The sequence below is a fragment of the Phaethon lepturus genome, unplaced genomic scaffold (genome assembly GCF_000687285.1).
Source record: "Phaethon lepturus isolate BGI_N335 unplaced genomic scaffold, ASM68728v1 scaffold55140, whole genome shotgun sequence".
Taxonomy (NCBI): Eukaryota; Metazoa; Chordata; class Aves; order Phaethontiformes; family Phaethontidae; genus Phaethon; species Phaethon lepturus.
In genome coordinates this window covers 1-13479 of record NW_010513672.1, presented here as the reverse complement: position 1 = coordinate 13479, position 13479 = coordinate 1, and the positions used below count along the sequence as shown (strand labels likewise).

Sequence of the window (13479 nt, the reverse complement as noted above, 5' to 3'; positions counted from 1 at the left end):
ATATCGAAACGTTCTTGCCGGGGTGGAGACTCTTCCCTCGTAGCTGAGGGCATGCTAATACAGCTTTGATGAAACAGAAATCAGCTTACTGGCAGCATTGTCATACTGCTTCATGCTCACTCACCCACTGGTTTTCCTGCTGATCCACCAGTACAATTTCAAGCTAGGCCTAATGCTCCAGCGCATGATCAAGGCTGTTGAGTCTTTGGCCTACATTGCTTCTTGGGAGATGGCTGAATTGTGCTTTCCCTGTGTACAACTTAAAAATATTGATGTTGAGGTGGTCCAGGTGATTTTTAACAGAACTGTGTTTCTCAGGATGGAGATCTTGGTATCTGGGGTGCATCTCACTGCTGTACGGGAATTTGTTGTCTGGCCTTATAATTGCATTATACTAAATGCATAACCTTAGCTTTGGGGAAGTACCTAACTGCACACTGGCTACCTTAACTAAGGGCAGATGAATCCTAGCCCCAGTGACATTAAGCCATGTTGGGTTGGCTTTCTGTGAAGCAAGGCTGTAAAGCTCAGGAGACTGCATCTCTTTAAAATCAGCTTTTATCTCTAGCTTGTTGACTTTTATACATAAACACACAGTTTTTTGAGAGGCGTCCCTTTGAAAAGCTCTGAAATAGAAAGCTCCAAACATGAGAATTTCGTCTCATCACGTATATGTACAAACTTGCACATACAGCTTTTCTTCTAACCAAAAAAGGAAAGTGACTATGAATATGCAGCATTTTGAAATATTACTTGCAAAGTTACACAAAATAAGTTTTTGGAAGGGATGGGGGGATGAATGGCATAGAAATGGAATAATACGTACATTATTCAAAGAAGACTAGAAACCTGCTGTGTCTCTTACCTGTTGAAATGATAGAAGAAACATATTGATTTAACCTGTTTTCAGGTAAATAAAATTTGGAAAAGCTTCTCAAAAAAAGATCAAAGGAATCTTTCAACATGTAAAAACCTTAGGCACAATGATCAGGATTATTCCTTTGGTTATAGCTTATTCTTCATAGCAGTTAATACTCACATAAACTAAGTGTTCAGCCTGTTCATTATAGTTTTGGTTCAATCATGTCACATTGCTTTTACTATTTTATTTATGTGCATTCTTCCAGTCCAAGCGTTTGTCACTGTGTTCATCTCATTAAATATGGGTACTCACTCAGTAAATATGCATACTTCCACTCAGTAAATATGTGTACTTTCAAAAATGATGCCTCAGTTTAGTAACAGATGCTTCTTAAAATATTTAGAATTTTAAAGTGTAAAGAAGCCGTCAGTAGCATTCTGATTTGTGTATAAATATTTATTTAGCACAACGTTCTGGCCAATGTACTGCCCTTGATTTTTGTGCAAAACTTACAGTAACTTCAGTGGAAATTCTGAGCTCATGACTAGAGAAAAATATGGTTAATTCAGCAACCCAGCTGCTTTTATATCCCAGAATAGCAAGCAGTGCCTCTAGTGAAGGAGGTGGGAAATACGGGAGTTTATGTCATTCTTAGCTTTCTGTTGCTGGACACACATTTGGGTAACAGCTCAAGTTAGAGCAGACTCTGGGCTATTCTAACTCTCTTCAGAGACTTTTAGTTATGTTGCTACCAACTGGAGCAGAACAGTGATATGAACATAAGAGACCAATGGCCAGTAAAGCTCTAGAAATATTTGCTAGAAATCCTGTGAGAAGCTGTTATGTGATAAAATTTCTGTGGAACAAAAAAATTAAGATAAATCTGTTTGATGCTGGAACATGAGGCCTTAATGACTGAAATGAGATTCTGAGGCTAGCATGCTAGTGCAAGAAATGTTATGGAAAGTTGAGTTGATTTGCAGAATCATTGTAAAAGTAGATTCTCAATCACATATCCTCACGATATACAAAAAATACAGACTGCAGACAAAACTGAAGCATACCCAATATGCAGCATAAAACTTGAGAGAACAATTCTAAGATACTGAGAGCTAGCTCCAGTCTCCTAAAGCTTTCATCTTTGCCTTTCTCTATATATTCTGTGCTTTTGGTAGATATTTCCATTAGCATGTCAGGATTTTAAGAGAGGATAAAATGGCAATAAAACAGAATACCTACTGAAAACAGCAAAATTCACACTAGTGTAATTACAAAAATTAATAAATTATTTTTCAGTATTTCTTTTACTGAAAAAACCTTCTACTGTAATATAAACTATTACAAATCACTTTAGCTTATTAGCAAATGGACATTTTTCCTCTGCTAATTACAATAGCATCAGACATGCTATTTGATGTCTGAAGGAATCCTTACAAAACTATTCTCACTACCCAAGAGCCTTCTATTATTAAGACCCAGAATATAAAATACAAGATAAAAGTGCAGTACAGCAAACAAGGTTGCCAAGATACTAATCCAAGGTTCCTCTCAATGCCATGAAAAAATCATAACATGTTTTCATCTTAAAAATTATCCTCAAATTGACTGAGACACTTCAGGTGGCTTAGCAGATTTCTACTCATTTTACTAGGACTGTATTGTCATTATCAGGAATGTCTGCTCAGCTCTATTTCCAGGATCCTTTTAGAATCAAAATAGAAACTGAGGAAATCATCTTGAGTTTCTGTAGCTCAGCAAGCTACTTTTGCAAACACTAAGCATTTAAATGTATACTCTTTAAAAAAATCCACAAATAATGCAAATTTGCTTACGAAGAGGATAGCGTTTTCCTTGATGTCAATAGAAATTGAGTGTAGTGCATTAGCAGTACAAATAGGAGACAGCGTATGTAGTTGGTTTCTTTAGCTTTGGAACAGAATTTGACTTCTTTATATAGCAGTGGCCATAAAATTCTCTGTATTTCCCTCCTTCACTATGTCAGCAAGGCACACTCCAGTGCCACGTGGTGAAGCAGCCATAGGCAAAGCTGGATAGCCACCATTTCAATATGCTCTTGCTACCCTGCGTACCCAGACCACTTTCAGTGGAGAATGACCAGCGCAGCTTGCATCATAGCTGGTCAGCTTCTCACATCCTCGGGCACTATTTCTGCATGTCATGGCAGGATGCATGCAACAACCAGCTCCATGACTCTCCGAAAGTCACACATGGGGTTTCACAGATCCATACAAATTGGGACCAGGGACACCAGAGGGATTCCAGTGAAGAAGAGAAATTTCAGCTGCATATCCAAGCTGTCAGATGTATAGCAGAATCAAGCCACACGTTAGCATATCTGGAAGCAGACAGGAACTGGAAGGGCAGAGTATAGAAGTAAAACAGCATTCTAAGACTTGTGATAACTCAGGGCAGCCATAATAACACTTTCATGTTAGAACAGCAGTTTCTGAACAAGGAAATGATCAATTCTACTTGTGAGTGATTTTGTTGGCATAAGGCTGATTTCTCCTTCACTTGCATGGACTTTGAAGATTCACTTTTTTAACAGATGCTGTTAAAAAGCTGCTTGACAGACCTAGTCATTATATGAAGAAGTACAATTAATTTACTCAAGCTGGAGAAAATAAGGTATATGAGAGCACAGAAAAGTCACTTCTATAATTTCAATTTTCCTTACGATAACTGCCTCTCAGACACATCTCAGCCATCAGACCATAGAACTAGACTATTGAGTTAAAACTTGCACTTTAAAAATCCACAAAACCTTGTGCTAGGAATATGAACCATGGCCCCTTTAGTTATTTAGGAGATCTACGCATCTTCGACGTTATTACAAGGAGCCATTAGAAGGACTGAAGCCATGGTCTTTATTGATTTAAGAGTCATTCAGCTGTACTTACCTAAGTGTTACTCTAGTGAGCTACTGTTGCAAGATTATGACTTTCAGGAGTTTTACATTTATACTAGAAGGACACCAAGAAAACTAAATATTAGATCCATCATCTCAATTTGAAGCCTAAGGTCTCATTAACTTTAGTTAAGTTTCTTTTGTGTCTATCACCCATTTGCCTCACAAACTTTTCTTGTTCGCTCTGGGCATAATAGTTGAGAGCAGTTCACAGACAAGTGAGAAACCAAACACTCAGTGAGAAGCAGGTACAAAAGTGATTAAACAGGTTTTCTGTGGTTTATGATGGCTTTTTTTGCTTTTTCAATTTTCCCTAGACATATATAGGAATACTTACATGTATTTTGGAAGTTTTGACTTTCTGCAAACATTGCAAGGATAGCACAGCAATCAAAATCATAAACATTTTAAAGTTATCCATAGCCACATTTCCTAGATAGAAAATGGACTATGTGATCAGTTAATACTGCAGTTCCTGTGAATTCAGTATTACATACTTTATCTGTCTTTTAAAAAAAATCCCTTTTACCTTTTCCTGCTTGTTTTAAAATATTTGACCCTTCTTTTAATCCACATAGTACTATGTCAAAGCTGAATCCACACAGGTTTGAGAAGTTCTCCTTGCAGGGAGGAGCTCAATATTAACACAGGAGGACCCAGTGTTTTCCTGTTTATAACAGGCTGTGGTTCTGCATATAGTCTTAAAAAAATCCACCACTTCAGTACTATGAGACTACTAGCCAACAGCTCATTTTAACAAAACCACAGGCAATGTCTCTGCCACCAAAGATACTTCAAAGATTGATGGCTTGAACTTGCCTTGAAGTATTACGGAAAAAAAAGAGTAACATACTAATGAACAACACAAAGTGCTATTGTTAACACCAGGAAAACCATTCTAGCTCAAATTCTCAAAGGTACTTGGAGAATTTTACTGTTAACTTCCAAAGAGACAGGATTTCAAACTTAAGATTTTTTTTTTCTCCTGACTTAGAAACCGCTTTACCCCTTTCTAGCTGGTTTATGCTCTAATCCCCCTAAAATGGTTAATACACTGACACATGGAGTCAAAAGATTACATTAGTTTCCAAATTAATCAGACAGTAATACTTCCCACATATGTCTATTCATCCCTGAAAAGCAGCTTTCTGTATTGCCTTCCCTTCATTTTACTCAAATTGGTATTTTCAAAACATACCAACTTTAGTCTTCTCTAAACATTACTCTCAAACATAGCATTTTTTAAAATGACTATGACTCCTTATTATCCTTAAACATATTTCTATTTCTATAACAAAAAGTATCTGAAACAAAACCTATCATTCTAACATGCAAAGTTACTTATTTTGATGTGTAATCTTAAACTTCTCTACATACTGAACATCATGTAGTTTCAAAACTCTGGTTTACACATGAAGTATACAATACAAGTACAATATAAATAGTTTATTACAAGTATTTTGAGAACTTTACAATACACTGTCAAAGCATTTTATACAGTATCCCATCTTTCAATATGAAGCAATTCACATAGGGAGAAAAAAACTCAGTATATAACTATAGTCATTACTAACGTACTGAATTTGTCTGTCATACAGAAATCATAGTAACTACAGACTGTTTCGGAGTATCTTTCCTGGTTTTATTCTCTCTGAAAATGGGAAAGAATAACATGTAAGAAAATAAAATAAAAAGTCCCTTCACCCTTCACTTCATTTATACCAAATACTACAAAGCTCATATCACAGAAAAACCTACATAGATCACTTCAAAAGCAAAAAACAAACAAAAAATTTTAATTAAATATGAATCTATTTAAATAGTGAAAAGAATGCCACATCTCTTACAGATATGCTAATTAAGAAATAGGATTAAAAATTTCAGGTTTCAACTATTCAGAAGTTGCGTAATGAAGGATAATATCCTAAAAGATATTTTTTCAGAGGAAAAAAAAAAGGACACACAAACTTCATTCTTGTTCATGATGAATAAAGCTCCACTGCACTTACACTTTTTGCCAGCCCCGCAGGCACAATGGGCAAAGCTCTCTACTTACCAGAAAGTATAACTACAGATTCTATTAATACAAAATTGGAATTATTTAATTTGAGCTAAAAGTCATTTTCAGGCTCTTATATTTAATGTAACAAGAACATCACTTCCTTACAAAACTGCTCATCTGAGTTATTAACACATCTTGGAGAACATTTCCTTTACTGGTGCAATATATACGCTCGAAGGAAAGGAGACTGGAACAGATAGTAAGTCCGTTTGTAATAGTAATCATAATTTCTTGTCCTCCTTTCTTGCAGAAAAATAGTTCAGTATTGCATGAATTGGCTAAAAAAGATAGAGAAAGCAAGGGATATACAAAGAAGTGGAGATAATGAAGTGGTGAAATGGATTAATTGATTATAAACCCTGCTATTTTAGCATTGTCTACTCACATTTTATCATAAAAAGGGAAAAGATCTAATTCCTCATCCACAGATCTCCAAGCATATTACAAAGCAGTTAATTTTCTTCTATTACCTCTTCTATAATGCCACATCAACATTTTTCCTCATGAAACTTCCTTTTCCCCCTTTTTTACCTTCATCTTTTTTCATCTTTTGTCTAAAAATAACTTACTTTTTTTAAGCGTATGAAATACAGCAAGGGTCCTTTGTTTGCAACATATAGAGAGCCAGAAGAAAGTAAAAAGACTGTTTTTTCCTCTATTCTGGAAATTACCTTTTTATCCTTACTTTTTTGATAGTTATCACTGGACAGCATAATGTCATAGAATACTATACGGGAAAAGGTATAACTTTTAAAAATACCTGATTCATGGAGCCCTGCATATTGCTGCAACACTATTAATAGAGTAAGAATGTGCATTTATAAATTAATTTACAAAAAAAATGCGAAGTGGCTTTTTTATTGCCTATTTCTTTTGTTGTGAACATCTTCTCACATTCATCACAGATTATATCAAGTAGACAGTTCTGAAGACAGTAAATTAACTCGTCACCAGGTCATCTCCATAATACAAAAAGATAATCCCCTTCAGTCAATTGCTCAAACATAAGCCTTTTAATAATTATGCAACCAAAAATTTTAATATATAATTTCATAGGACATTATCTAGTTTTGATAAACACAATATAGTCTCCGGTTGTTGCTCAGTGGAACTCAGCTTTAAGCGCTCTTTAAAGTGAGTAAGGTGATGTCTTTTTAAATGAGGGGCCTGTCTGAAATTTTTACCACAAACTAAACATTCAAATGGCTTCTGTCCAGCATGCATTAGGTAATGTCTTTCAAGCTTAGAAGGTGATTTAAAAGTTTTAAAGCAGATACTGCATTGATACAATTTGTTAACTTCACTTTTTTCAGTACCTTCAGAAAAATCATGCCAATAGCTGTAGCATCTTTGCTCTGTTTCCAACAATTTACTACACAAATACGGCTGTGTGTTTCTACTGCTGTTGTCAAGAACAAAGTTCCCCAATTCAGTTTCAACTTTGATTTCAGCTGCTTGGTTTGACTGTATCAGCTCAAATTCTTGAAAGCCAGATGCCTGTGAAGGTGTTTGAGAATAACCTGAATAACCCACAGGCTGGGAAGACTTAAATTCAATGTGCTCTCCCTGATGATTGAAAAGTTTGTTCAGGTTTTCAAATTCTGCCTGGCAAACAGGGCTTTTATAGGGTCTGTCTTCAGTATGGGTGAGCTGATGTCTTTTTAAGTGAGCTGACTGTCTAAATGTCTTCCCACAAACATTACAGCCAAAGGGCTTCTGTCCCGTGTGTATAAGATAATGTCTTTGAAGTTTGGATGAAGATGGAAAGATTTTTTCACATCTGTCACATTTACACACTTTGTGTCTGTCATGTATATTTTTAGTAGGAGCTGAAAGAGCACAGTGAAGTACTTCTGGATTATCAAAGAAACCATCACCTGATGAACCATAAAAAGCGTCATCTTTATTATGCAGTGAATCATCGACGTTTAACATGCTTTTACCAGTAAGCATACCTTTTAAATTAATTCCAAAGTCGTGAGGCTGCTGGTGCTCTTGCCACGATAATGGCACAGCAAACGTTCTTTTCATCCGATTACTAAGTACCTTGTTCATGTGAAGCTTGCTATGGCGATCCTTGAAAGGTTTAGTGGAAGCTTGCTGATCACAGCGCTGACCTCTAGCTGCAACCAGGACAGGATTTTTAAAGTGACACGATTTTATTTTTTTTCTATCAGTCAGAGCAAAATCTGTTGCCTTCCCTCCAGTACACTTCAGCTTCATCGGGATCTTGTTTTTCATGCTGATTGTGTGGCTGCACGCCGTTGTACCATTATTTGAACTTTTGCCATCTCTCACATACGAACATTTGTGCAAATTTAGAACACGCTCCGTTTCAAAACACTGCTCACATGCTGGGCACTGAAAGGGTACACTATAAATCAAGTGAACATCATGTGGGTCATGCTCCTGTGACTCATGAGTGTCAGCATTCTCAACAGTATTCCTCTTTCCTTCCAAAAGGTTCTGTGGTCTGGGATATTTAAGAGTCTTTGCTTTGTATAAAGTATTGGGGAAAGTCTTATTTCTGGAATGGAGCTGTTTGTGCTTCATGAGTTTGCTCTGTATTTTAAACCCCTTCTGACAAAAGCAGCATTGAAAAGGCCTTTCTTCTGTGTGTGTGAGTTGATGGATTTTCAAGTGCGTTGACTGTCTGAAAGATTTACCACATGAAGAACACTTAAAAGGCTTCTGGCCAGTGTGAATAAGGAAGTGTCTTTCTAGCTTAGATCTTGATGGAAATGTCTTGTTACACGATTCACAAGCGTGAGTTTTCTTTCTCCTTCTGGCACCATGTAGAGGATCTGCCTTCAGGCACTGATGCAGCATCCACCTCTCTTCAGTTGTAAAAGATTTCCAGCAAACAGAACATCGAAATATGCCACAAGTGTCCCTGTCTTGCTCAGAATTCACAGAGTTTTCTGCTTGTTCGGTATCATTCTGGTAATTTTCATTATGAAGCTGCTGATGCTTTAAGAAAGTGATTAAGTTTCTGAAGTTTCTATGACAAACAATACACTTAAAAGGAAGATCATGGGTTAACTGATGCCTCTCCAGGTGGACTAGCTGCCTAAATGTTTTATGGCATACATGACATTCAAATGGCTTTTGACCAGTATGTATCAGATAATGTCTAGCTAATTTTGATGGAGTTTCAAACTGTTTATAGCAAATGTCACAAGTATATGGCTTTTTCTTGAGTATCCTGTCGGTTGTTACATACTGCTGGACTTTTAACATTTTTAAAAAGCAGTTACCCCTTGCCTACAGTTAGTTTCTTCAGATAGGTGTTTCAAGTGAAATCATTAATTGCACACTAAGATGGAAGGCTGTAGAAGCAGCAAATTTTCTTAGGAGAGATATTCTTAAATCCCACAGGTCCCTAAAATAAGAAAGAGAGTATTATTTTAGCCTATATTAATACATAATTGCCTAAGTTTGTCTCTCATTTTCTATGCAAGAGACCAAAAGTATTAGAATACTCCTGATAAGTTATCTTAAAATGCTTTCTTCATAAGAGTAATCACTCATTATGTTATATAATATGAAAAAAACCAGACTACCTTTCCAGAAGAAACAAATGAGTTTAAGTAATCTGTGCTGTAAATGCAGATATTGTTCAGTCCTGCACGTTAATTCCAAAGAATATACAGTTCAGCTACATTACAATATTTATGTTATTTACAAGTAGAGCATATTCTTCAATAAAAAAACACAAGAACCTACTGTAACAAATTTCTCCCCTACAGAAGTAATTCTAATTCTTAGATGTAATATTTATGAAGATGAGAGAAAAAGAGAACAACTAGGGATTCTTGGACCTCAGAAATAAAAATTAAATGAAAGCAGTATTAGTGAGAAATAAAAATACTTTGTTTCAATGTATTGTTAGAGCTGCTATTCACATTTCTGCATCTTATTAACTGTATCGAGTACTGCAGTCATTTTTGCTTTATCTCAAAATGGCAAACACCAGAACTAGTCAGCAAGAGTAACACACTAACCATAAACTACAACCAGAACTAGGATAACTCAAAACAGAGAGAACACAGGCTATGTTCACTGTCTCACCACAGAGCTAGAGTATCAGAGTTGTCATACCTAACTATGCATATACTCTGAAGTCATCAGAAATACAAAAGTTATCATAATTCATCATAATGAATGCTTTAGTCTAGACCAAAAATCATGAAATAGTTTTTAATTTTCCTTGAATTTTCAACAGACAGAAAACACATGGGCAAGCCAGTGTGTCTCAGCTAAGGCAAACAAGACTCGAAACAAGAAACAGTAACTTCACAAGTACCTGCGTGCATGAAAAGCTATTAAAACACTCACAGGAACAGCTAGAAAGGATCTGAAGCAACCATTTAGTCCAAGCCTTCCACTGTGAGGCCACCTCATGTCTAGACAGCCTCTAAAGCGGCCTTAAGAACTTCCGCTGAAGGAGGTTCCTTAACCTCAGCAGTTTAAGTATTCCAGTCCACAAGAGTAGTAAGAACAACAGAATAAAAGTAGTCTATGATATTACCTTATATCCCCTTACAAAAAAAGAAAAGGGATGGAGGGAACAAACTTTAAAGCAACAGAATAATAGTTAGGACTTGTAATAACTTTTGAGATCCACAAATTATAGTTAGTAGAAATATATTGTGTATTTTTGATACTACAACTCACAATTCATATATTCTTTCTACAAACCAGCAGAATAAAAAATTCATTTAGTGTTTCCAAAAGCCCTGTCTTTTCACAAAGAGTTAATGTCCCTAGTTCATAATTCAGAAATATCTGAAAAGTCCATTCAAAGTCATTGCAAAGAATAAAAGCCTACTGCAATTTAAAGCAAGTTACAATGAGATTCAAGACACACGCACAAAAGACTGAAGATACCTGGTGAATCAAAATTTTTCTTAAGCTTACTGGAAAGAAACCTTGTCATCTGGTAGGATCGTTCCACCTCTAACAGATATGTTCCTATACAATTGTGGGCCTTATTAAGTAACATTTGGATGTACACCTTAGACGCTCACTACCCTGAGGAGTTAACCTAATGTCACTCAGGTAGTTCAGGATAGGACTTATCAATGCTATGATAAGTCAATGCTAAGCAGTTGAGAAAGGAAAGGAAAAGTTGACTATTCTCTTTTTGTGTAGAATTTTAACAGCTACTCAGTTTCAGTCTTCTTTTGAAGATGCAAGAAAATACAACACTTAGTTTCCTCCCAGTTGTTGTCACATCATGTAATAGCTGAGAGTTTAGAGATAGTAAGTGTGTGACACCAAATGCTTTCTAGCTTGTGCAGCCATGAAGCTAGAGACAGGCAGGCTGAGAAAAGGAGAAAAGCTTTTCTGCTGTGCTGGAAGTTTCTGTACAGCTCAAGGCAGCCTCCATTAGCAGGGAAGGAAAACCTCCCAAGAAAGAACTGTAAAGACTGATGAATTTTAGTTCACATACTGTCATACAGATCTAATGTACACATCAGGAAAATGCTCAAACAGTATAATGGCATGCTAAGAAAAGAAGTCCAAAGTAAGAGACAGCTGTGGCATATTACACAGGGGATTCTGTATTTAGCTTATAATTTTTTTTAAAGATTCTATCTGGTGAATGGAGGAAAAGCTCTGTAGCACAAGGTGTCAAAGGCAGAGCAGACCTTCTTGCTGGGGTCTTCTTGCCCTGCGAAAGACTAAAGGTTCAGATGAGGTCAACTTAGGGGATGCAGGGGAAGGAGAAAAGAGCTAAGGTGAGCATTACAGTGTGGCCCAAATATATTTTCAAATCCTATTTACTAAGGACAGACTTCTCCACATCTATTTCAGGGTGCTTTGTGCCTTGCACATCTCAGGAATAAACAAGCTGCTGCTAAAGATCAAAGAGCAAGAGACAAGCTTGGAATATTGTCTCCTGCCAGCCTTGGAAGTACACAGGCTTGTCCTAATTAGTCAGAAAACGTACTTACCTATGTGATAAGGATTTAGTTTGTGGCATAGGTCCAATTTAATAGTACACTGATACTACTGTTCATCTTGGCTGCAAGGTCGTAAGAAAATAGAATCAAGATGTAAGCCATTGAAGGTCCACAGATGACCCTCCAAAGTCTAGTATTATTTAATGATTAAGTAAAGATTATGTTTATTAATATTACAGATGGCAGCAAGCTGCAACAAAATGAAAACATGATGGAAGAAAATTCTGAATTCTAATCTAGTCTTTCCTAATCAGAGGTGTTTCTTTAAAAAAAACCACCACAAACAAACCACAAAACAGGGACGGAGCTTTAATAAGCAGCAATGCAAGATTTTCTATTGAGGCAGGAATAATCAACTGGAAAGAGAACAATTTACTAGGTTCAGAAAAGACCTGGAGTCTAAGTTGGAACAGAAGCTGAATAAGCCAACAGCATGCCATCCATACCAGGATGCGTAAACAGAAATAAAGCTAGAAAGCACATAAATCTTCCATACTACTCACTACTGTGTAGGATTCAGCTGGAGTACTCTATCCAGTTTTGAATACTGCCCTTCAAGTTGAGTCAAGTATTTGAACTAATTGGAATAAGTCCAGAGAAGAGGATCAAGAATGATCAGGGCTTAAATGCATAATATACAGGAAAAGATTAAAGTAACCAGGAATGTTTAAGTTAAAAAAAGAAGAGACCTGATTAAAATGGACAAGAAAACCCAATCCAAAACAAAAAACCAAACCAAACACATGAGCCAGCTGCACAGAAAACTGAAATAAGCTGTTTCCCAAGCCATTTATAGTTGTGACTAGAAATGGGTTCAAACTATAGCAAAGAGGATTCAAGTACATTATTGTCCTTACAGTTGCAAAGCTTTTCTTGATGAGCATACAAATAAGTTGTGTGGCGCGATCGCTCTGCCTCCAACAGTGGAGGTCTCCAAAAAAATGCCATACAACCATCTCTCAATCCCCACACCCATGTAGTTGACCCTACACAAGATGAATATTTTGGCTTGCTCTCCTACGAGTCATTAATATAATTCAAAACAAACCACTTGTGAATTGAAAATTCAATATATTTCACAATTTGCCACTGAAGGATTTTTCCGCAGTTACTAGAATAACCTCAGGCGCTTGACATAATCTAATGCTTACAGCTTTGCAGACATAATTACAAGAAAATTAACTATAATAATAACTGCGTGAAACATAAGCTGCTTCTTTTAACATTAACTAAAAACCAGGCAGATGAAAATCTAGCTGCTGATGTAAGAAACGCATAGCACGCAACGAAGGTAGGAATCTGAGCACTGAGACAAACACATTGCACTCTGCATTTCCTCACCAGCATTCCTTAGAGAAAAGTTTAGATTGTGGCAACAAGGGAACCAACTTCACCAGAAATGTAACCTTCACCTCTAGTTACACAGAGGTCAACACCACACATTCCAGCTCCTCAAAGCTAACACCGCTCATTCTCCCCTATTTTCCATGTATTTTTCAAAACGTTTTCTGAAGCAACACAAAAGACATATAACGGTGACGCGGGGCTGGTTTAAAAACACAGCTAAGTTCTGCTGAAGGGCCTCGAGACCCCCGGGACTGGCGCCACTCCCCCCACCCCCAGCACGGCACACTTAAATCCAGTTAAAAACTTAAAA

The 13479-nt window shown here is 36.6% G+C and overlaps 1 protein-coding gene across 1 annotated transcript; it reads right to left on the bottom strand.

Annotated features, from left to right (window-relative positions):
- Nucleotides 1–6903: 6903 nt before the first annotated feature.
- ZNF770 (zinc finger protein 770) lies at nucleotides 6904–9093 on the bottom strand. The gene has a single exon (XM_010290582.1). The coding sequence runs from the start codon at nucleotides 9091–9093 to the stop codon at nucleotides 6904–6906; it is 2190 nt and encodes a 729-aa protein (XP_010288884.1).
- Nucleotides 9094–13479: the final 4386 nt, after the last annotated feature.